Source organism: Hypanus sabinus, unplaced genomic scaffold (genome assembly GCF_030144855.1).
Source record: "Hypanus sabinus isolate sHypSab1 unplaced genomic scaffold, sHypSab1.hap1 scaffold_480, whole genome shotgun sequence".
Lineage (NCBI taxonomy): Eukaryota > Metazoa > Chordata > Chondrichthyes > Myliobatiformes > Dasyatidae > Hypanus > Hypanus sabinus.
Genome location: NW_026781350.1, coordinates 281,379 through 305,811, shown reverse-complemented (window position 1 = coordinate 305,811; position 24,433 = coordinate 281,379). Strand labels below are relative to the sequence as shown.

At 43.3% G+C, this 24,433-nt stretch overlaps 1 protein-coding gene and 1 long non-coding RNA gene across 7 annotated transcripts; one reads left to right on the top strand and one right to left on the bottom strand.

The window, feature by feature from the left end:
- Positions 1–767: 767 nt before the first annotated feature.
- On the bottom strand, positions 768–4,699 carry LOC132389132 (uncharacterized). Its single transcript, XR_009510434.1, has 3 exons — positions 4,479–4,699; positions 3,124–3,256; positions 768–1,114 (listed from the first exon to the last, which is right to left on the bottom strand). It is a non-coding gene; the product is annotated as an uncharacterized LOC132389132 (long non-coding RNA).
- On the top strand, positions 1,398–23,483 carry LOC132389131 (gastrula zinc finger protein XlCGF7.1-like). Of its 6 annotated transcripts, XM_059961588.1 has the most exons (4): positions 1,398–1,531; positions 2,420–2,517; positions 5,563–5,730; positions 11,491–15,404. In XM_059961588.1, the coding sequence occupies exon 4, from the start codon at positions 11,898–11,900 to the stop codon at positions 12,279–12,281; it is 384 nt and encodes a 127-aa protein (XP_059817571.1). In that variant the 5' UTR covers positions 1,398–1,531; positions 2,420–2,517; positions 5,563–5,730; positions 11,491–11,897; the 3' UTR covers positions 12,282–15,404. The 6 variants fall into 6 exon arrangements, 4 of the variants coding, with proteins under 4 accessions (XP_059817571.1, XP_059817569.1, XP_059817572.1 ...); XM_059961586.1 differs by lacking the exon at positions 2,420–2,517 and having other exon boundaries at positions 1,483–1,531; XM_059961589.1 differs by lacking the exons at positions 1,398–1,531; positions 2,420–2,517 and adding an exon at positions 1,542–1,633.
- Positions 23,484–24,433: the final 950 nt, after the last annotated feature.

Genomic DNA, 24,433 nt, shown 5'->3' with positions numbered 1-24,433 from the left:
AATAAATCAGAAAGCGGACATTAACTTTGAGGTTTTTTCCGCTCTGAGGAGGCGGTCGGCGCTTGAGCGGGAGACGAACTCAGCGGGGTAACGCCCACTCGGCTTGTCCACCTCCGCGACTGGTTGTAACGAGTGATTGACATCGCTTCTCACCAATGGGAATAGCGCAGCTCCTGAATCCTCTGTTGACAGCGGTGGGGGAGGGGCTGGTCACGTGCTTATTAGCCCAGCCGTTAAACCGATAAAGCTCGAGCACAGCAGCGCGTGGGTGACGTAAGATACCGCGCACGTGAGGGCAGATCCCGGTGTGGGGAGCCCGTGTGACGTCAGGCGCGTGAGGGGAGGAGCTGTGTGACGTCACCTGTGGGCGAGCGCTGGCATTCAAAAGCACCTTAATGGACTTTTCCGTGGGACAACAACATTAATCATGGGTTTCATCACTGAATCCAGTGTTGTGGGATGTAAAGTCCCCTGTTATGTGTCCGGCTGTGCCGTGTTGTTGGTGGAGTGGGCAGCGTGGTGTTTGTCTCGATTCGGGTCACAACACCAGAATTGCCAGCGGGGTCCACACACAGTGTATTAGTCAACAGAAAACCTCTCGTCCCTGCAGTCTTTGTCTCCTGGTAAACTCAACACCCTGACAGTGTGGACCATAGATACCCCTTCCTCTCAGAGTCAGGGGATCATTCAGACAGCTGATCGCTGAGAGGAAATATATTTATTGGTCATTAAATTCACCCAGATTCGTTTGGAATGATTTGATGTGGAGTTCGGGGTGTCACAGTGAAAGGGCCGGACGGCCAAACTCTCTCCATTGTCCAAACATCCTTCCAGGTGAGGCGACACTTCACCTGTGAATCTTCCGGGGTCGCCTCTTGTGTCCGCTGCTCCCGATGCGGCCGCCTCGACAGTGATGACACCGTCTCCTCCGCAGTTGTGCGGTGTAGGGGTGTTTTTTTTTATCGGGGGTCGATATTATTGTTCACTTTTGTGCGTGAGGTGTGGGTTTTGGGGTTTGATGATTGGGATCCCGTTCTTCTTGATCTGGGGGGTGGGGTGGAAGTTTGATTTTTCTCTGTGAACGACTTTCATGCTCTTTCTTTGTTTCGTGGTTCTATGGAGAAACAAAAACTCCCTGTTATTTATGGATACCTGCTTTCATAGTAAACTAACCTTTGAACTATCCGCTCCGAGCGGGAGTTCCCCGTGTCCAAACATTTTCATTCTGATTTCCATTCCCGTTGCTACCCGGCCTGCTGTGTTCGGCAAGCATTTTGTTTGTGTTGGTTTGGATTTCAAGGATCTGCAGACTTTGTCTCGTTTGTGATTTACCTCTCCGTTGTCCTTCCGGCTTCCGACTATTGGTGGCGCTGTGCGGATCTCCGGCCAGCGGTGGCGCTGTGCAGATCTCCGGCCTTCGGAGACGATGTGCAGACCTCCGGCCATCGGTGGCGCTGCGGAGAAACGCCTGCTGAACGCATGCGCGGTGCCGAGTGCCGCTGTTGTTGGCGGTTCTCCGATTCGAGCAGGGGTGAGTAGGGAATGATCCCGGTGTTGTGTAACTCTGGGGCCGGTTGCATTGGGAAAGGGCCGGGCCCGAGCTCTGCCGGACGGCTGGAGCATGGCTGCAGTGGTAATGTTTTAGCTGCCGGAGCTGTGGGGGTGGGGGGTGCGGGAGATTGATTGATAAGTTCGTGGCCTAATTTGGAAGTTCTGAACTTATACAGCTCTCGGTACCTGCACGTTTCGTTCAACTCTTTGAGTGATTATGCAGAAAGTTTGAAGTTAATAACTTTTGTGGTATTTGTTTCAGATAATTGAAAATTGCTAGGTTTTGTAAAATTGACTCCTTCCACCTTAGGCCATGAACTTATCAATCACCCCCAGTTTGTGAAACCCAATTTGTATACATGCTCATTTCATTTACTGGGCAACTGCCTTGCCCCATTCGTGCAATGAGTAGGTGCACAAATTTGATGTGACATATATAGGGCTTCCTATAATGTCAAGCAGTAAACCAAGGTAAAAGAAATATATGAATTCCAGAGATCCACAGAAATATAGTGATAGCTAAGACATTAACAAGATTACAGCCTATCATTACATTTCAGTGTATAACTGGTAAGATTAAACATATAATACTTAATTTAATAATATGACGAAGTATTGCATGGTTGCACTTAACCTATTATCATAGAATATAATTATCAAGCAAGTAAAATAACTTTGCTTAGAAGCAAAGGGTTGTTAGTGAGAAAAGTTTACTTTAGGATTAGCGGGTAATTCACGGACCACCATAGATGTAGCCTTACTAATACGACTGATTCGGAGCAGACGGCAGGGCCCGCAGCGCTTAGCAGTGTTCCTCGGAGGTATAAAAATAACAGAAATAAAGCAATTCATTTTTTTACACTTTTAGCCACCTAAATTGGAACCAAGTAATCAAGTATGAAAAAAGAAACTGTGATGAACTATTGCTAAAGCCACGAATATTGCTGAATACTAGTCTCAAAAGTGGTAGGTTGGCAACTCTGCCTCGTACCGTTTCTCTCGCAGAAATGGTTGGACGGGAAGTGTATGTGTGAGTGTCGATACAATCTCCTCACAAGTTGGGTGTTACATAGTTTGACCTTTACAGATCCTGTTTAGTCTTTAAATATATAAAAAGTTAAAGAAGTTTGAATCTTTACATAAATTGTTATCGCATTTATACAAATAGAAAATCTCGTAGTTTGGAAGTGACAAATGTTAACAGGGGAGGACAGCAACCATTTGGGAGTTTTGGAAATGCATTTCATCTCGTTCATTGCCTCACTAAATTACTCTTTTTCCTATCAACACAAAGAGAAAAAGATCCTCTTTCCCATCAGCTACAGTTGATGGAGCGAGGCCAAGGGGTTGATCCGCTATTAATGATAGTTGAAATGACGTAAAACTAGCTTATAGCCCAGAAATGCTTTTTTTCCATTTAGCTTGTAAAACAAAACTAAATTTATCCAGGTGTAGAAGAGGATTTTGGATGATTAGCTTGTGAATTTTATCAGAATCAGGACGAAGATGAGCGAGCAGTGAATTTTTCTTTCATTGTTTTCAACTTTTAAACTAGAGTTTCTATGTTCATACCTTGCTTAATATAACTGCTTCCTGGTATCCAACGGTACAAATTGGAAAGAGCGGGAAAATGCTTGCATTTGTGTGCAGCTATTTCTCAGCTTCCTAGGACAACGGGTCGAGCGAGAAGGAATTACACAAATACCTAAATAAAAAACAGTCACAGCTCCAGGATTTCACCAAAAACGATCAAATATCCTAATGTTATTAGTGGCACTTTTCCCCACCAGCCAACACCCCCTGCTTCCGTAGAGTTCCCTCTTTTTATTATGTGGCCGCTGTTAAATTACCCGCTTGTTTATTTTGACTTTTTTACAGAGTTGCCAGAGCGGTTGTCCGGTGAGCTCTGGTAGCACTGCACCCCTGAATGTATGATCCCTTCTCCCACCTGGTTCCATCTGCTTATCTCTGCTCATCTTGTTCAACCTCTGTGCAGTCTCCTAAACCCATCTTCCTGCTTCAGTGATTTACATCTCCCACCTGGGTCATCTTCGGTCCACCCTGTATCCCACCAGCTCAATGTTATATATCAGCTATCTTTCTTCCAACCTCTGTCTTCATTGTGAAGTGTTCTTTTGTACCTTTGGCCTCGCTGAGTCATTTCCCGAATTGGTTATTGTTAGCTGGAATGCTGGAGGGTCATCTGGTCCCAGGTCTGTTGTGCATTGGTGTGGAGGTGATCGTTTATGAACAGTGACGGGCTGACACACTGCAGCATTTTACTGGCAGCAAAGAGTACTGGGAGAGTTGGTGCTTGGGCTCTAATCCTGTGATCGGCTTTCCAGGCAAATGGAACTGCTGGTGTTTTAGCTTTGACTTTGGTTTGAGCTTCTGCAGATGGGCCGGATGGTTATCCTGCAATGAAGCAGAAATGTCGAGCAGCTGGACATTGGTTGTGGGGAAATCCCAGATTGCACTACCCAGTGTGAGATGTGGGGATGATGTGTGAGACTCTCAGGGTCGGTGAGCGGCAGATTAAGCTGTGTTGGGTCCTGGGATATCATAGTTTTTAATCCAGCTAAAGTGGAATCGGGGATCGAGCTGTTTGGGCTTGTGAGCTGTTGATCGAGTATTTCTGGTCTGGGATCAGATGTTTGTTTCTGGAATTCCTTTGGAAGCAATGACTGCCAATCTGAGGAGAGGATGAGTTCCCATTCCATCCTCACAGGGAGAGGCTGTGAGTAACTGGGCTGTTCTGTGTTTACAACAGTTAAGATAGACCCTGAGTCTGGTGTTCAAACTGTGTTTGGAAATCACACAGTGGAAATCAGGCAGCTGTGCTGGAGATCTGCACTAAAAACTGAAAATGTTTGAACTCAATCTGATGAAATGTTATTAATTGAATTGTATTGTAAGCTGTTCCTTACCTGCAGAGTCTTTCTGGTAATTCCAGTTTCTTTTTATTTCTTGGTTTATATTTCATGAAATGGACCTGTTTTAACCTGGAAATGAAAATGGCTGTGATAGTTTGTAGGCCTCCGTTAGAGTCTCTGCAAGTCTCCCCTCTCCACCGATGTTGTCCAAGGGAAGGGCATTAGGACCCATACAGCTTGGCACCGGTGCTGTCGCTCAAGGACACACATGCAGCCTCTGCCAAGGCTCGAACTAGCAACCTTCAGATCTCTAGACCAATGCCTTAACCACTTGGCCACGCGCCAGCACATGTGATAGTAGAACTGTAAAGAAAGCACAACGTTTCCCTGTCAATTATCCTGGTACCAATTTTTCTGTTTTTCCTGGAAATGTGTTCAGTACAGTGTTCCTAACAAGGTTTACATGAATAATCTCAGGAATGATCGGCTTTATGTGTGAGGAGCATTTGATGGTTCTGGACCTGTGCTCGATGGAGTTCAGAGGGACGGTTGGGGTGGTGGAGGGATGTATGGTTAATAAACCTACCGAATGCTGAAAAGCCTGGATACAGTGGACATGGAGAGGATGTTTCCATTAGACGGAGAGTCTGTGATCTGACAGCACAGTCTCAGAATAAAGATGCTTCCCCTTAAAACTCAGATGAGAAACATTTATGGCCAGAAGATGTCTGATCTGTGGAATTTGTTGCCACAGAGGGTGGTTGAAGCTGCCATTTGGGTATACATATGACAGAGTTTAACATACTGATGATTGCTGAGCAGCTCAGGGTTACAGGAGGAAGGCAGGAATGTGGTGTTGGAATGAAAATCAGCCATGGTTAAATGGTGGGGCAGACCAGTTGGACCAAATCACCTGATTCTGTTCCTGTGTCTTGTGTCTTACCGTGACTGGATGATGGATCCTTCTTATCCCGTATCGTCTGTGAGATGTGAGGGACAATAAAAGATTGTTTACTGAGGTCATTACATCTGCCTTCAGTGTTTAAATCTCAGTGAGTTTTGTTCTTAGTAACATTACACAGAAATGTTTAGTTCTCCTTTTCATTATTAATGTGCTTCATTGTCTCTCTGGTTAAAGTTAGACCTGTGGTGAGAGATTTATTTGAAGAAAAACCCCAACTGGAGGCAAACCACGACTGAAGACGAGGGAGCAGCAACAAGTGAACCAGCCCGAGGACTGAGAGCACCGACTGGAGAGAACCCATCTGACTCGGAGATTCCAGTGATTCAGTCAGGAGAAAGTTTGGTGAGTCTCATTCACTCAAACACTGGTCCTTTAGACATTACATTCCTGTACAAGGGAAGGTAGGAAATAGTTGGGAGTGAGACTGAATGTGCCCAGCAGAACCAGTTATGCCTCTGTCAGACCCAGTTGCAATCACTCCAGGTCTGGTAATGTGCTTCCAGCAGCCCAGCCCTTTGAAACCACTCCCATTCCCTCACAATGGTTACTCAGTAAAAGATCTTGCATCCTCTGATGTAGCTTTTGGTCAGATCTGAGTGGGGAGAGGGAAAGAGAGGGGAGTGTTTTTACTGACTGTCTTTCAAAAACAGTATTTGTTTGAACTTGCTGCAAACTCTCTACCCATACCCTGTACTTTCTCAACCAAATTATTGACATAGATTACAAGTAGCAATGGGTGTAACCCCAGGAATCGTCACTAAGCACGGGACTCGAGTCCAAGAAACAGCCTCTCACCATCACCCTCTGCCTCCTACCACCCAGCCATTCCCAGACTCTGGGGCTCTGTAACCAACTCAATGTTAACCGGAAGATTAGTCAGTGATTAAGATGATGAGAGAATTGTGGCCTCCTGAAAGGACAGGCGAGCTGAGCTGTCTGATTCACTGGACCAGTTCCACCCTCGTTGACAACGTAATTTACCCCTTGCCCATCCACCCAGGTCATGTTACTTCTGATCACCCACAGTACCCCAACCACCCTCCGTTCCACCAGTGGCCCCACACCCTTCTGACCATTCACCCCACACCGACACATAGACAGGCCCCCTTCACCCACGTCCACCCTCCCAGCTTGGGGAACCACAACAAACTGATCCCGCGATCCCGACACGGTGCAAAACTAAAACCAGGGATGCAAGACTGGAGAGCCCGGAGCCTCCAGCTGTCCGGCTCGGTCCCACCCCTTTCCCATAGCAATCAGCCCTCGATTTACACAAACCCGAGATTAACCCCTTCCTCACCGCCACCTGAACAGGAGAAACACCCGCATCAGCTGGGGTTGAGCTGCAGTTGGTCCCCATATGAGTTAAAGCTCCCCGCTGTCGGATATGGAGACCAGAATCGTACGCGGTAAAACCACATAACAATTACAGCACGGAAAAAGGCCATCTCGGCATTCCTAGTGCGTGCCGAACGCTTACTCTCACCTAGTCCCACTGACCTGCACTCAGCCCATAATCCTCCATTCCTTTCCTGTCCATATACCTATACAATTTTTTTTTTAATGAAAAAATCGAACCTACCTCTACCACTTCCACTAGAGGCTCGTTCCACACAGTTACCACTCTCTGAGTAAAGAAGTTACCCCTCATGTTACCCCTAACCTTTTGCCCCTTAACTCTCAACTCATGTCCTCTTGTTTGAATCTCCCCTACACTCACTGGAAAAAGCCTATCCACATCAACTCTATCAATCCCCGCATAATTTTAAATACTTCTATCAAGTCCCCCCTCGACCTTCTATGCTCCAAAGAATAAAGACCGAACTTGTTCAACCTTTCTCTGTAACTTAGGTGCTGAAACCCAGGTAACATTCTAGTAAATCTCTGTTCTCTCTTGACATCTTACGTATAATTTGGTGACCAGAACTGTATATAGTGCTCCAAATCTGGCCTCACCAATGCTTTGTACAATTTTAACATTACATCCCAACTCCTATACTCAGTGCTCTGATTTATAAAGGTCAGCATACCAAAAGCTTTCTTCACCACCACATGAGCTTCCTCCTTCAGGGAAATATGCACCATTAGTCCTAGATTTCCTCACACTGTCTACAAGCTTTCTCTATTTGTGAACTAACCTCCTCTCTCCTAGACTCTTCAATTTGATTCCCACCACCCAACCATTCTAGTTTAAAGTCTCCCCAGTAGCCTTCACAGATCTCCCCACCAGGATATTGGACCGCTAGGTTTCAATTGCAATCCGTCCTTTTTGTACAGGTCACTCCTGCCCCAAAAGAGGTCCCAATGATCCAGAATCTTGAATCCCTGCCCCCTGTTCCAATCCCTCAGCCACGCATTTATCCTCCACCTCATTCCATTACTACTGTCACTGTCACGTGGCACAGGCAGTAATCCCGACATTTCTACCTTTGCAGACCTTCTTCTCAACTCCCTTCCTAGCTCCCTATATTCTCCTTTCAGGACCTCTTCCCTTTTCCTACCTATGTCATTGGTACCTATATGTACCACGACCTCTGGCTCCTCACCCTCCCACTTCAGGATATGTTGGATGTGATCAGAAACATCCCAGACCCTGGCACCAGGGAGGCAAACTACCATCCGGGTCTCCTGACTGCTTACACAGAATCGCCTATCTGACCCACAAACTATTGAGTCCCCTATTGCTACTGTCTTCCTCTTCCTTTCCCTACCCTTCTGAGTTACAGGGCCGGACACTGTGCCGGAGCCACGGCCGCTGTTGCTTCCCCCAGGTAGGCTGTTTCCACCCACCCCCCCAACCAACAGTACTCAAACAGGAGTACTTATTGTCAAGGGGTACAGCCACTGGGATACTCTCTAGTACCTGACTCTTCCCCTTCCCCATCCTAACTATGACCCACCTGTCTGCCTCCCGTGGCCCCGGTGTGACCACCTGCCTGCAACTCCTCTCTATCACCTCCTCACTCTCCCTGACCAGACGAAGGTCATCGAGCTGCAGCTCCAGTACCCTGGCACAGTCCCTTAGGAACTGCAGCTCAGCGCACCTGGTGCAGATGTGCACGTCCGGGAAGCTAGGAGACTCCGGGACCTCCCACATCCGACACTGAGAACAGCAAGCTGCCCTCACACTCATAATTCCCAGCATGGAACCGTAATCCCACGGTGGATTTGTTCGGTGACTTGTGAACAGACGTGATTAATGTCCCTGCAACTGGGGACTGCATAAATAGTCTAATAATTGTAATCAGACACACAGTCTCCTCGCCTTTCTCCCTCACCCCTAGCTACTTACCCCATTTCCCTCACCACACCCTCCTCACAGTTCCTCTTCCTCATAGGGCCCTCTACTCCAACCCTCCCTTCTTGCTCCCTCTCTCCCTCACTGTCTCAACTCTCCCTCACCCCTTCCTTATCATCGCCCCTCTCAATCATCCCTCTTCCCTATCCCTCTCAGTTACACTGCTACTTGACCAGTCTCCCACTCTCTTTCACCCCTTTCCTTGCGCTCTCCTTTTTTGCCACTCTCTCTACCCCTCTAGTAATAAATCGTACTCCTCGCTCTTGTTTCTCTTCATCTCCTCACTCTGTCATGCCTCTTTTCATTTCTCTCTCACTCTCTCCCTCTGCATCTCTCCATCTTTCTCTTACTCTTCCATTCTCTCTCCCATTCCACAATCCGTCCCTACCCCTATCACCCGCCAGCCCACTCTCAATATCAGTCACCCTCTGTCTTCCCCTCTCCATCTCCTCCTCTCTCATGCACCTCAATCAAACTTGTCTCTCACTCACTCACCTCCGCCACTCTGTAACCGCCTCCATTACCGGCTCTCAACCTCTCTATCTCTCTCCCTACATCCCACCCTCCCCCCTCTCTCAAACACTCTCCCTGCTGGCTCCCGTATCCCACACTGTCTTCCCCTCTTTCTCACCCTCTAAATCTACCACTCACCCCACACGTTCTCCCTCTTCGCTCCCTGTCAGTCCCACTCCTCCTCCTCCTCCTCTCTCCCGTCACACCCCGCGCTCTCCACCCCATCCCATACAGTGGTATGCAAACGGCTGGGCACCACAGGTCAAACTTCCTGTTACTGTGAATAGTTAAGTGAGTAGAGGGTGAACTGGTCTCCAAAAGTCATAAAATTAAAGACAAAACATTCTTTTCAACATTTTAAGCAAGATTAGTGTATTATTAAAAACAAAAAATGCTGGCAGAACTCAGCAGGCCTGACAGCATCTATGGGAGGAGGTAGTGACAACGTTTCAGACTGAAACCCTTCATCAGGAGTTTAGTGCATTATTTCTGTTTTTGTACAATTTTAGAGTGGGAAAAAAAAAGGAAAGGAGCACCATGGAAAAGTTTGGGCACCCCAAGAGATTTGAGATCTCAGTTAAATTTTACCAAGGTCTCAGACCTGAATTAGCTTGTTAGGACAATGGCTTGTTCACAGTCATCGTTAGGACAGGTTATGCAAATTGCAAAGCTTTATAAATACCCTGACTCCTCAAACAGTCTGGGGCCTGGGATGGTGGTGAGGGAAGAAGTGTGGGGGCAGGTGTAGCACTTCTTCCGTTTGCAGGGATGAGTGCCCGGAGGGAGGTCCATGGGAAGGGATGGGGGAGATGAATGGACAAGGGAGTCGCGTAGGGAGCGATCCCTGCGGAAAGCCGAGAGAGGGGGGAAGGTGAAGATGTGGTTGGTGGTGGGATCACGTAGGAGGTGGCGGAAGTTGTGGAGGATTATTCGTTGGATCTGTAGGCTGGTAGGGTGATAGGTGAGGACCGGGGACTCTATCCCTGGTGGGCTGGCGGGGGGATGGGGTGAGGGCAGAGGTGCGTGAAATACGGGAGACGCGATGGAGGGCAGAGTTGGTAGTGGACGAAGGGAAGCCCCTTTCTTTAAAAAAGGAAGACATCTCCTTTGTCCTAGAATGAAAGGCTTCATCCTGAGAGCAGATGCGGCGGAGGCGGAGGAATTGAGATAAAGGGATAGCATTTTTGCAGGAGACAGGGTGGGAGGAGGAATTGTCTAGGTAGCTGTGGGAGTTATTTGCTTTGTAGTAGACTTTGGTGGACAGGGTGTCTCCAGAGATCGAAACAGAAAGATATAGAAAGGGGAGGAAGGTGTCGGAAATAGACCAGGTGAATTTGAGGGTGGGGTGAAAGTTGGAGGCGAAGTTAATGAAGTCCCAGGCCCCAGACAGTCCTTTCAGGTGAGGCACCACTTCACTTGCAAGTCAACTGGGATGATATACTGTATCCGGTGTTCCTGATGTGGCCATTTATACATTGGGGAGACCCACCGCAAACTGGGAGACCGTTTCGCCGAACACAGGCGCTCTGTCCTCCAGCAGTGGCGGGATCTCCCTGTGGCCACACACTTCAATTCCACAGACCACTCCCACTCCAACATGTCTGTCCATGGCCTCCTCTACCGTCAAGATGAGGCCAAACGCAGGTCGATGGAGCAATACCTTATCTCCCGCCTAGGTAGCCTCCTACCTGCCGGCATGAACATCCAATTCTCTGCCCTCCATTGAAACTCCTGCCCCACGCCCTTACCCCCATCCCTGTCTATTATTTTAGTCTGTTTCTGTGTTGTACATTTCTAGAAGAACCTGAAATATTACAACAATTCACTCTAAGCCCTTTTAACAGCTGTGCGGACCAACCATTCACCTCAGCAGGAATTTTTTATATGGCGTTAAAACTGTGGCACTTTACGTTAATAATACATAAAAGAAAATCCCAGCTGCACATCAAGAAAGACTATTTGCATGAGACTGTTCCAGTTCCTGTGGGGCCAGGACCCATGCAGCTCAGGAGGAAGAGGGAATAATACCAATGGAGAGAGTCAAACTGAGCCAGGGTACAAATTGGAGACGGCAGAAATGCCCCATTCTTATAGAGACAGGAAGAGCATCGGGGAGTTGCTGGTCATTCCAGATACCAGCACTCTGCCCAGTCAGGAGATGATATCTCTGTCCAGCTTGTTTTGAACCTCACTGTAACCGTGTGATACCAAATCAAACCTTGGCAACTCAAGTGATCTCATCTGAAATGTTGTCCTACACACATTGATGGATTTTGAAAATCTTTTTACAGGTTAAAAATGAGAAGGAATTTGTCTCCAGGAATCTCAAACGCGGCACACCAGTTTTGCTGTCTCTGTCCAGATATTTAAGAAGTGGAGCAAGGGATTCAATCGACCATCCTTCCTGCTCAGACTGTGGGGAGGGATTTATTCGGTCATCTGACCAACTGGCACGCCCGTCATTTTACACAGGAGAAAGGCCATTCACCTGCTCAGATAGTGGGAATGGATTCACTTGGTTATCACAATTGAAGGTACATCCGCAAGTTCACACTGGGCAAGGCCATTTACCTGTTCTGTGTGTGAGAAGGGGTTCAGTCTGTCTTCCCATCTGTGGACACACCAGTCAGTTCACACTGGGCAGAGGCTGGTCATCTGAAGAATTTGTGGAGAAGGATTCACTCGGTCATCTGATCTAATGGCTCACCAGCTAGTTCACTACGGGGAGAGGCCTTTCACCTGCTCGGACTGTGGGAAGAGATTCATTCAGTCATCCACCCTACTGGTACATCAGCGAGTTCACACTGGAGAGAAGCCGTTCACCTGCTCGGACTGCGGGAAGAGATTCACTCAGTTAACCCACCTACAGAGTCATCAGCGAGTTCACAAGGGGGAGAGGCCATTCACCTGCTCAGAATGTGGGAAAGGATTCACTCAGTCATCCACCCTACAGAGTCATCAGCGAGTTCACACTGGGGAAAGGCCGTTCACCTGCTCAGTCTGTGGGAAGAGATTCACTCACTGTTCCAGCTTACAGAGACATCGGCAAGTTCACACTGGGGAGAGGCCATTCATCTGCTGAGAATGTGGGAAGGGATTCAGTCCCCAACTACTGGCACACCAGTCAGTTCACAATGGGGAGTGGCCTTTGTTATGAATCTCTAGGTTTTGTTTGCTGTGGACTATCACTTTAAGAGAGTGAGAGAGAGAGAAATGAAGAAGGTGAATCAGTTTGACTTGCAGCCTTTTTACATTGCTCGCAGCTTGTTTAGTTTTAACCGAGGACACAGACACTCAGAGTCAGATGGGGATGAAGGAGGAAAAATGGAAGGATCGAAACCAGGGAACCAGTGGGCAAGGGTCTCTGTTTGGAATTTTCCTATGCCCACAAGGGTGGGTTACTTATCGATTCAGGAAACGTCGAATGTGTGGTTGTTACATTGTTTGATCCATAGGAGTGGATCTGTTTTGGGGTATCCTGTGAAGACCACTGATGTGTTAACCCTTGCCTAGATGTGGTGTGGTAATTCACTTGACGATACCTCTTGTGCCAAGTCACTTTCGGTGATAGTTCGTATGTGGATTTGGAACGATGACAGATAAAATCTACAGCGACTGTTCTCTCATTTTACCACCATGGAATCTGTGGAATTCAACATAATTGCCTTCTCTCGACATTTACCCTGAATTACAAATATCTCTCTCATCACCTATTCCATGGTTGAACTGAACTTTCATACTTTACCATCTCAAGACTCCAAGCCTTGTTTCCCCCGAGAATAGTTTGGGAGTTATATTTACACACATATATACACATGACACTTAACTTTTGTTTATCTTTCTTAAGTTACTATATTATAAGTGGATTGTATTAAAGATTGTTTTAACATCAAAAACAGACTCCAGGTGTAGTCCATTGCTGCTGGTTCGTTTCTAAAGCGTAACAATTCAGAATAAAATTGGGGCCTGCAACCAGAATATGAACAGATTTGGGGGTGTATTGATTAGTTATCGATTTCATTGGGGAAATTTGCTTTTGATTTATTTGTGTGTGGAAAATCAGCAGCAACGGATGTTGATAGATGTCTGGAAGCACCAACATCTGAGGCATTAGAAGTTACCAGAAGGATTGAGTTGTTGAGTCTTGCTAGAAGGTTCAAACTTGCTAAGGGGAAACCGACAATGAGGAGGGCACAGATGCAGAGAATAATAGCTGAACATTATGTATCTGAGGGTGTGTATAAAGTGGAGGAGTTGGAGGTGTTTCCTGAAAGTAAACATCGTGAGCTTGAGCTCCAGGACAAGCGAGAAAAAATTAAAGATGGAAGCTGCGGAAAGGCAGAGGCAGCTTGAAACTAGACAGGCAGAAAAACAGAGGGAGGAAGCAGTAAGACGGGCTGTTTGAGCTGGATAAGATAGAGAGATTGCAGCAAAGGGGTCTAGCATTAGACTCTAGTGATAAGTTGAGGCCAGTCAAGAAGTTAAATTGGTACCACCATTTGACGAGGTAGAGGTTGATAAATACTTCTGGCATTTTGAGAAGTTTGCTCAGAGTTTAAAGTGGCCAAGAGAGGGTTGGCATATTCTCTTACAAAGTGCAATTCAGGGGAACGCTTAGCAAGCCGATTCTGCTTTGGCAGTTGATGAAGCAGCTGATTATAGAACACAGAATAGTACAGCACAGTACAGGCCCATCGGCCCACAATGTTGTGCCAACCCTTAAACCGTGCATCCCATATATCCCCCCAACACCTTAAATTTCTCCATATTCCTGTCTAGTAGCCTTTTGAATTTCACTATATCTGCTTCCACCACAGACTCAGGCAGTGCATTCCACACACCAACCACTCTCTGAGTAAAAAAAACCTTCCTCTAATATCCCCCTTGAACTTTCCACCCCTTGCCTTAAACCTACGTCCTCTTGTATTGAGCAGTGGTGCCCTGGGGAAGAGGTGCTGGCTGTCCACTCTATCTATGCCTCTTAATATCTTGTATACCTCTATCATGTCTCCTTTCATCCTCCACCACTCCAGAGAGTAAAGTCCTAGCTCCCTTAATCTCTGATCATAACGCATGCTGACTAAACCAGGCAGCATCCTGGTAAATCTCCTCTGTACCCTTTCCAATGCTTCCACATCCTTCCTATAGTGAGGCGACCAGAACTGGACACTGTACTCCAAGTGTGGCCTAACTAGAGTTTTATAGAGCTGCATCATTAACTTGCAACTCTTAAACTCTATCCCTCGACATATGAAAGCTAACACCCCATAAGCTTTCTTAACTACCCTATCTACCTGTGAGGCAACTTTCAGAGATCTGTGGACATGTAGCCCAGACCCCTCTGCTCTTCCACACCACCAAGTATCCTGCCATTTACTTTGTACTCTGCCTTGGAGATTTCACCTTCCAAAATGTACCACCTCACACTTCTGACAGTAGAAGCAAAAAGTAGTAAGGTGAAAAGTAAAAGTGGCAGGCAGGCAAATCCAGGGCAAAAATCAAAAAGGGCCAGTTTTCAACATAATTGTATAAGGGCTAAGAGTGTTTAAAAACAAGGCTGAAGGCTTTGTGTGTCACTGCATGAAGCATTTGTAACAAGGTGAATGAATTGAATGTGCAAATAGTTATTAATGAATATGATATAGTTGGGATCAAAGAGACATGGCTCCCAGGTAACCCAGGATGGGAGTTCAACATCCAGGGATATTCAATATTCAGGAGGGATAGACAGGGAAGAAAAGGAGGTGGGGTAGCGTTGCCGGTTAGAGAGGGGATTAATGCAATAGAAAAGAAGACATTAGCCTGGAGGATGTGGAATCAATATGGGTAGAGCGGCGTAACACTAAGGGGTAGAAAACTCTGGTGGGAGTTGTGTTCATGCCACCTAACAGTAGTAGTGAGGTTTGGGATGGCATTAAACAGGAAATTAGAAATGCGTGCCATAAAGGACTAGCAGTTATAATGGGTGAGTTCAATCTACATATAGATTGAGTGAACCAAAATGGTAAGGGTGCTGAGGAAGAGGATTTCTTGGAATGTATGTGAGATAGTTTTCGGAACCAAAATGTCGAGGAACCAGCTAGAGAGCAAGCCATTCTAGACTGAGTATTATTGAGCGATGAGGAAGGGTTAGTTAGCAATCTTGTCGTGCGAGGCCCCTTGGTTAAGTGACCATAATCCGGTGGAATTCTTCATTAATATTGAGAGTGACATAGTTAATTCAGAAACAAAGGTTCTGAACTTAAAGAAGGGTAACTTTGAAGGTATGAGACAGGAATTTGCTAAGATAGACTGGCAAATGATAATTAAAGGGTTGATGGTGGATATGCAATCGCAAGCATTTAAAGATCACATGGATGAACTACAACAAGTGTTCATCCCTGTTGGCAAAAGAATAAACCTGGGAAGGTAGTGCACCCATGGCTAACAAGGAAAATTAGGGATAGTATCAATTCCAAAGAAGAATCATACAAATTAGCCAGAAAAGGTGGCACACCTGAGGACTGGGAGAAATTCAGAGTCCAGCAGAGGAGGACAATGGGATTAATTAGGAAAGGGAAAAAAGATTATGAGAGAAAGCTGGCAGGGAACATAAAAACTGACTGTAAAAGCTTTTATAGCCTTTTAAAGAAAATGATTGGTTAAGACAAATGCAGGTCCCTTACAGTCAGAAACAGGTGAATTGATCATGGGGAATATGGCAGACCAATTGTATAACAACTTGGGTTCTGTTTTCTCTAAGGAGGACATAAATAATCTTCTGGAAATATTAAGGGACCGAGGGTCTAGTGAGATGGAGGAACTGAGGGAAATACATGTTAGTAGGGAAGTGGTGTTAGGTAAATTGAAGGGATAAAAGGCAGTTAGCTCCCCAGGGCCAGATGGTCTGCATCCCAGAGTGCTTAAGGAAGTAGCCCAAGAAAAGGTTGATGCATCAGTGATAATTTTTCAAAACTCTTTAGATTCTGGATTAATTCCTGAGGATTGAAGGGTGGCTAATGTCACCCCACTTTTTAAAAAAGGAGGGAGAGAGAAACCGGGGAATTATAGACTGGTTAGCCTGACATTGGTGGTGGGGAAAATGCTAGTGAGTTATCAAAGATGTGTTAACAGCACATTTGGAAAGCAGTGAAATCATCGGACAAAGTCAGCATGGATTTGTGAAAGGAAAATCATGTCTGACAAATCTTATAGAATTTTTTGAGGATGTATCTAGTAGAGTGGATAGGGGACAAGCAGTGGAAGTGGTATATTTGGATTTTCAAAAGGCTTTTGACAAGGTCTCATACAGGAGATTAGTGTGCAAACTTAAAACACATGGTGTTGGGGGTATGGTATTGAAGTGGATAGAAAATTGGCAGACAGGAAGCAAAGAGTGGGAATAAATGGGACCATTTCAGAAGGGCAGGCAGTGACTAGTGGGTTACTGCAAGGCTCAGTGCTGGGACCCCAGTTGTTTATAATATTTATCAATGATTTAGACAAGGGAATTAAATGCAGCATCTCCAAGTTTGCAGATGACATGAAGCTGAGTGGCAGTGTTAGCTGTGAGGAGGATGCTGGGTGACTTGGATAGGTTAGTTGAGTGGGCAGATTCATGGCAGATGCAATTTAATGTGGATAAATGTGAGGTTCTTCACTTTGGTGGCAAGAGCAGGAAAACAGATTATTATCTGAATGGTGGCCAATTAGCAAAAGGGGAGGTGCAACAAGACCTGGGTGTCATTGTACACCAGTTATTGGAAGTGGGCATGCAGGTACAGCAGGCGGTGAAAAAGGCAAATGGTATGTTGGCATTCATAGCACGAGGATTCAAGTACAGGAGCAGGGAGGTTCTACTGCAGTTGTACAAGGCCTTCGTGAGAACACACCTGGAGTATTTTGTGCAGTTTTGGTCCCCTAATCTGAGGAAAGACATTCTTGCCATAGAGGGAGTACAAAGAAGGTTCATCAGATTGATTCCTGGGATGGCAGGACTTTCATATGAGGAAAGACTAGGCTTATACTCGCTGGAATTTAGAAGATTGAGGGGGGATCTAACTGAAACGTGTAAAATTCTAAAGGGATTGGACAGGCTAGATGCAGGAAGATTGTTCCCGATGTTGGAGAAGTCCAGAATGAGGGGTCACAGAGGGGTCACAGATAAAGGGGAAGCATTTTGGGACCGAGATGAGGAAAAACTTCTTCGCACAGAGAGTGGTGAATCTGTGGAGTTCTCTGCCACAGGAAACAGTTGAGGCCAGTTCATTGGCTATATTTAAGAAGGAGTTAGATATGGTCATTCTGGCTAAAGGGACCGTGGGTACGGAGAGAAAGCAGGTACAGGGTTCTGAGTTGGATGATTAGCCATGATCATACTGAATAGTGGTGTGGGCTCGAAGGGCCGAATGGCCTACTACTGCACCTATGTTCTATGTTTCTATCATCCGAACATCAACTCCCTAATCATTCTGCATCACTTATTAATTCCTTTTTAATTGATTATGGCATAATTGAAATTTGGAGGGATATGCATCCTAGTGATAGAGAATACTCTTCTTTCTCACATGTTCATAATAAATATTCGAAAATTGACTATTTTATAGTCGACCCTCAATTTCTATTTAATGTTCAGAAATGTGAATATGATGCAATTGTTATCTGTGATCATACTCCTTTAAGCCTAATATTTGAACTGAAAGATGTTGCTTCTACCAGACCACTTAGGTGTTTTCCAGAACATTTGTCAACAAAGCTCTGAATTTGTTGAGTTTATTGAAACTCAGATAAAAAATTTCTTTTTCTCTTTAATAACACAGGAAATGTCTCAAAGTTAGTAATTTTGGATACATTAAAAGACTTTAGGTGGTCAGTTTATTTCATATATAGCTAAACTGAAGAAACAGAATGGAATTAGATAAAATCTCAAAACAAATTAAAGAATTAGATAAAATCAATGCTATCTCTCCAAGTGTTGCTTTGTTTAAAACAGGAGTGGAATTACAATCACGGTATAATTTATTACTAACATATCCTATGGAAGGATATTTAGTTAAATTGAAAAGTCCGTTTTATATTTTTTGGGATAAAAATAATAAGCACTTAGCTTCCCAATTAATGGCAGCTGGAGCTGAAAGACAATGTTTAAAGATTCGTAAAAATAATGGAGATATATCAAGTAACGATGAAGACATCAATAATACTTTTCAGGATTTTTATTCTGATCTTTATAGATCTCAACTTTCTGCAGATTCCTCCAAAATGAAGGCTTTATTTTTACATAAGATTAAATTTACTCACATTACTGTTGAAGATCAACAGATGCCTGATGCTCCAATTATTGAGCATGGAATTCAGAAAGCTATGTTGTTAATGCAGTCAGGTAAAGCTCCTGGACTTGATGAGTATTTGGTAGGATTTTACATAAAAATTGAAAGGTTACTTTCTCCATACCTTTTGGAAATATTTCATGAATCCTTTGAGAAAGGTAGTTTACCTTCTCTATTTCCTTAGCTTCTATTTCCTTAATCCTTAAGAAAGATAAAAATCCTACTGAATGTTCATCATATAGACCTATTTCGTTATTAAATTTGGATTCAAAATTTCTCTCTAAGATAATGTCTAACCACTTGGAAAATATTTTAACTAAGATTACCTCGATGGATCAAACAGGCTTTATTAAAGGCCGTTACTGTTTCTCCAATGTTCAGAGATTGATGAACATTATATATTCATCTCTATCTAAGGAACCCCAATGTGTTATCTCTTTCGATGCAGAAAAGGCATTTGAAAGAGTTGATTGGTCATATTTGTTTAAAGTTTTAGAAAAAAAATTGGCTTTGGTAATAATTTCAATAGGTGGATTCAAATGATTTATAAGAATCCTATTGCCACAGTTATTACTAATAATTTCAGGTCCCCTTTTTTCACGTTCACGGGCACAAGACAGGGTTTTCCATTATGCCCTTCATTATTTAATCTTGTACTGGAGCCTTTGGCCATAAAACTCTGTGAAGCTAAAAATAATCATGGTATTTCTATAAATTGAACCATACATAAGATTTCTCTTTACACAGGTGATCTTTTGGTTTTTATTTCAAACCCTGTGGAATCAATTCCTAATCTTTTGGAAACACAAAGATTTTGGTAAATTTTCAGGATATAAACTTCAATAAAAGGGAATTGTTTCAATTAAATGCCCCTGTGTTTATATATAATGATATTCCATTTAAAATTGTTCATTCTTTTAAATATTTAGGTATTATAATTACTAAAAAATATAAAGATCTTTATAAAGCTAATGTAGTTCTTTCAATGGACTCCATGAAACAACTATTTTCTGGATGGTATTCACTTACTCTTTCTTTAATGGGTCGTACCCATGCCATGAAAATGATGATTTTACCTAGATTTTTATATATTTTTCAGAAAATTTTCTTTTCATGAATCTTCTATTTCCTTAATTTGAATTATTTTAAATGGTTCCCTTCCAATTTTATTTTACATAAAAAGATTTTTATATATTTTCAAAAAAAAAGTTTGATCAAACTGACTCACTTATCTCGTCCTTTATTTGGAACAATAAGGGACCAAAAATTAATAAGTATCATTTACAATAATCTAAAAAAAATGGTGGTCATGCACTTCCTAATTTAAGACTATTATGGGGCTGTTAATATTCGACAATTATGATTTTGGCTATATTGGCTTGATAAGAGCCCAAAACCAGCTTGGATTGATTTGGAATTAAAAGCTGTCAAACAATTTCATTTAATCTCATTATTAGGAGCTCCACTACCTTTACTGCTCTCTAAAATTCCAAATTTAAATCTCTACGCAGTCATTAAACAGTCCTTACGGATTTTGTTTCAGTTTCACAATTTTTAAAATTTTAAACAACTTAAATTGTCTGGTTCTTTATATCGAATTTTTTTATTTAAACCTTCAATAACTGATCCCATTTTTCTCCTGTGGAGAAATCACGGGATCCGTTCTTTTGCAGATTTATTTTGTGATGGCTGATTGATGACTTTTGAAGAGTTAATTAGCAAATATTCTCTCTCTCATATACACTGCAATATTTTCAGGTTAGACATTTTTTTTACAAGAATACTTATCTAAGTTTCTATATATGCAAGAACCTGATTTGTTGGATACAATTTTGAATTTGAATCCCGTAGTAAGAGGTTCCATTGGTAGAATTTATAATTTATGTTTACTATAAAAAGGTATCCTCTCACTAAAGATTAAAAAAGATTGTGAGAGAGAACTTCATATGACCTTTGTTAATGAAGATTGGTTGCGAGTTCTGAAAATAGTAAATTCTTCTTCGATATGTGCCAATCACGGTTTAATTCAATTTAAAATTGTTCACCGTTATTATTTAACAAAGGTAAGATATCCAAAATATTTCATAACATAGACAATAACTGTGATAGGTGTAAAACTGAAATAGCCACTTTGTCACATATATTCTGGTCATGTTCTTCATTAAAATCTTTTTGGAAATCTTTGTTTTCTACAATTTCTAAAGCTCTGAAAATTAATTTACAACCTAATACATTGACTGTTTTAATTGGAATAGTTCCACATCATATTCAGGGTATTGCATCTTCACAGAAACATATAATTGCATTTGTTACATTGTTGGCAAGAAGGGCTATTTCATTAAAGTGGAAGGATACCTCTGTCCCTACATTAATTCAATGGTTTTCTCAAGTAATGTTATATCTGGGTTTGGAAAAGAAAAATGGAAGTAGAACTTTTGATCCTTGATTCGATTTTGAGAGAACATGGGGCTGTTTTGCCAAATTATTTAATTTGAACTATTTTATATGGTTTCCTTCCAATTTTATTTTATATAAGGATGAATTGGCAGTTAATGATTCTTTTTCTTTATATATATATATATATATATATATATAGAGGGAGGGAGAGGGAGGGAGAGGGAGAGAGAGGGAGATAAATAATGGTAAGATGTATTGCTCTGAGAGTTGATTCCTAATGTTTTTTTTCTCTTTTCCCTTTTTTTGTAGTTAGGGTTTGTAGTGGGGTTTCTTCTTTTTAGTTAGTTGGGGTTCTCCTTTTTCCCTTCTTTTCCTTATATATATATATTCATTTTCATATATTTTGATAAGCTTTTTTTTCTTCAGCTTTATTAATTGTATATATCAATATATATCAACTTGTTGAAGTTTTGTATCATTTTATAGCTGTAGATTATGCATCAATAAAAAGTTTCTGAAAATGAAAATGGAGATTCATTATTTTTGTTAAAGGATTTATGATTTAATCATGATGGCATGAAGTCGATCTGGTATTGAATTGAGAAGCGGCAAGACCTTTCCTGAAATGGAACAAATGGAACAAACGGAACAAATAAAGAAATCGGAGAAATCTGTTACTTTCGCAAAAATACATGATATGAAACTTGAATTTGGTTCGCTTACAGATGACGGATGCCAACAGAAAGCTTGACAAATCTATCTCGACTGTTCAAGAATCTCTGAAGAATTTGGACTTTCAATTTCAGATGCTCAAACAGACTACCCATCGAATTGAGAGGGCACAGTAACTATTCAGGCAAACAGTTAACGAACAAGAATTGAAGATGTCATCTATGGAAAAGAAAGTTAATGATGTCACATTGGAATTATCAAGAACAACGAGAAAAAAAAATGATTGATTTAGACAGCAGAGCACGCCGGAGGAATTTTCGGGTTTGCCTGAAAATACTGAAACTGGTGACCTGTTAAAATTCTTCTGAGATATGCTACATTCACTTTTTAGTGAGATCCTTGAAGCGAACCCTTTACTGGACAGCGCACATAGAATTCCGAGAATTTGGCATTTATCTGAATTACGTCCACGACCACTCATCCTTTTCTTGCATTGTTATACAAGCAAAAAAGCTATACTCCGAGAGGCTAGAAAAAGAGGACAACTAATCTACAATTCAACTGAAATTAGTATAGTGGAAGATTTTGCTCCTGAGATTTTTGCCGAAAGCAGGAAATACTGGAAAGTGGTGATTTTTTCTTTCTCAATAATAGAAGTTTTGAGTCTTTTTTTTCTATGAATAGTTAAGAGGAGTTGTGGTTCCTTTTTTATATTAGCTCAATATTATACTCTACATGATTTTGACAGTGCATATTCCTTTCTTTGCACTTTTATTGAAATATACATTTGATAGATCTTCTCTGACTCTCAAGTGATCTCATCTGAAATGTTGTCCTTCACCCTCTGATGGATTTTGTATATCTTTTTACAGGTTAAATTTGACAAGGAATTCTTCTGTGGGAATTAAAACACAACAAACCAGTTGTGCTGTCTCTGTCTGGATATTTAAGAAGTGGAGCAAGGGATCCAATCAACCATCCTTCCTGGTCAGACTGTGGGGAGAGATTCACTGGGTCATCTGACTGACTGGCACACACATCATTTTACATAGAGGAGAGGCCATTAAACTGCTCAGACAACAGGAATGAATTCACTCAGTCATCTCATCTGAAGGTACATCAGCGAGTTCACACTGGGCAAGGCCATTCACCGGTACTGCGTGTGGGAAGGGATTCAGGCTGTCTTCCCACCTGTGGACACACCAGTTAGTTACACTGACAGAGGTTGGTCATCTGCTGAACTTGTGGAGAAGGATTTATTCGGTCATCTAACGTAATGGCTCACCAGCAAGTTCAAAGTGGGGACCGGCTGTTCACCTGCTCGGACTGTGAGAAGAGATTCACTCACTCTTCCACCCTATGGAGACACCAGCGAGTTCACACTGGGGAAAAGCCGTTTACCTGCTCAGAATGTGGGAAGAGATTCACTGAGTCATCCACCCTACTGGTACATCAGAGAGTTCACACTGGAGAGAAGCCGTTCACCTGCTAAGAATGTGGGAAGAGATTCACTGAGTCATCCAATCTACAGAAGCACCAGTGAGTTCATACCAGGAAGAAGCCGTTTACCTGGTCAGGCTGTGGAAAGGGATTCACTTCATCATCTAATCTACTGACATACCACCGAGTTCACACTGGAGAGAGACCATTCACCTGCTCAGACTGTGGTAAGGGATTCACTCAGTCATCCAAACTATAGAGTCATCAGCGAGTTCACACTGGGGAAAAGCCATTCATCTGCTCAGTCTGTGGGAAGGGATTCACTCTGTCATCCTCCCTATTACGCACCAGTCAGTTCACATTGGGGAGAGGTCGTTCACCTGCTCAGACTGTGGGAAGGAATTCATTCAATCATCCAATCTACAGAGTCATCAGAGAGTTCACACTGGGGAGAAGCCGTTCACTTGCTGTGAATGTGGGAAGGCATTTTCGTCATCTCATATACTGAAACACCAGCAATTTCACACTGGTTAGAGGCCGATCACCTGCTCAGACATTGGGAAGAGATTATCTCAGTCATCTCCACCAAATGTGCATCACTCAGTTCACACTGGGGAGTGACTGTTCACCTGCTGTGAGTGTGGAAGGGATTCTCTCAGTAATTAACCTTGTGGTTCACAATAGGGAGAAAGTTTCAGTAAGCTGCATACTGGATATTTGTCCATCCCCATTGCTGAATGCAATTTCGAGAGTGACTGTCGGTGCTGAACTCTGCAATTATTGCTGCTGCTCACCACACCCAGTTCTGCACCCTGGTCACCAGGCATGGGTGGAGTTTCTTCTACTGCATATTCACCTTTAATGGGACTGGAGTTTAATATTCTGGCTCTGAGACAAATAAATCAGTTCTATTTTGAACTCTGTCTTCGGAATCTGTTGAATTTATAACACTGCTAGTGTATAGTAGAGGGTCAACTCAGGCCAGCTGGACCCTGCCAGTTATACTGTTCCAGGTCAATCCTTTTAAATCCTCCCCTGTTGTTCACCTCGCTCTGCCAGTGGTGATGGGTTCCAAGCAGTCACTATCCTGTGGGTGAAGAGGTGTCCCTTGAATTTCCTGCAGACTGAAGAAGTCGAGCTGACTGCAGTCCTGCCTGAGATGTTCTTCGCCCCTCAAATCTCTGGGCTGAGGAAGAATGACATTGGTAGTTAACCTCCTTATTCATGGCTCATTTCCACATTATGGGTCATTTTCCCTGCTTCTGAAGGGTTATGAAAGCACTCTGTCCCCTAAAGACTGAAAGCGGAATGGGGAACCATCTGTCGGATGTTCAACGGAGCAGGGTCAGAAACCAGAGGCAAATCGGCACAGGGCAGAGTTTGGGGCTCGGCGATGATCAGGGTAAAAACGTATGAT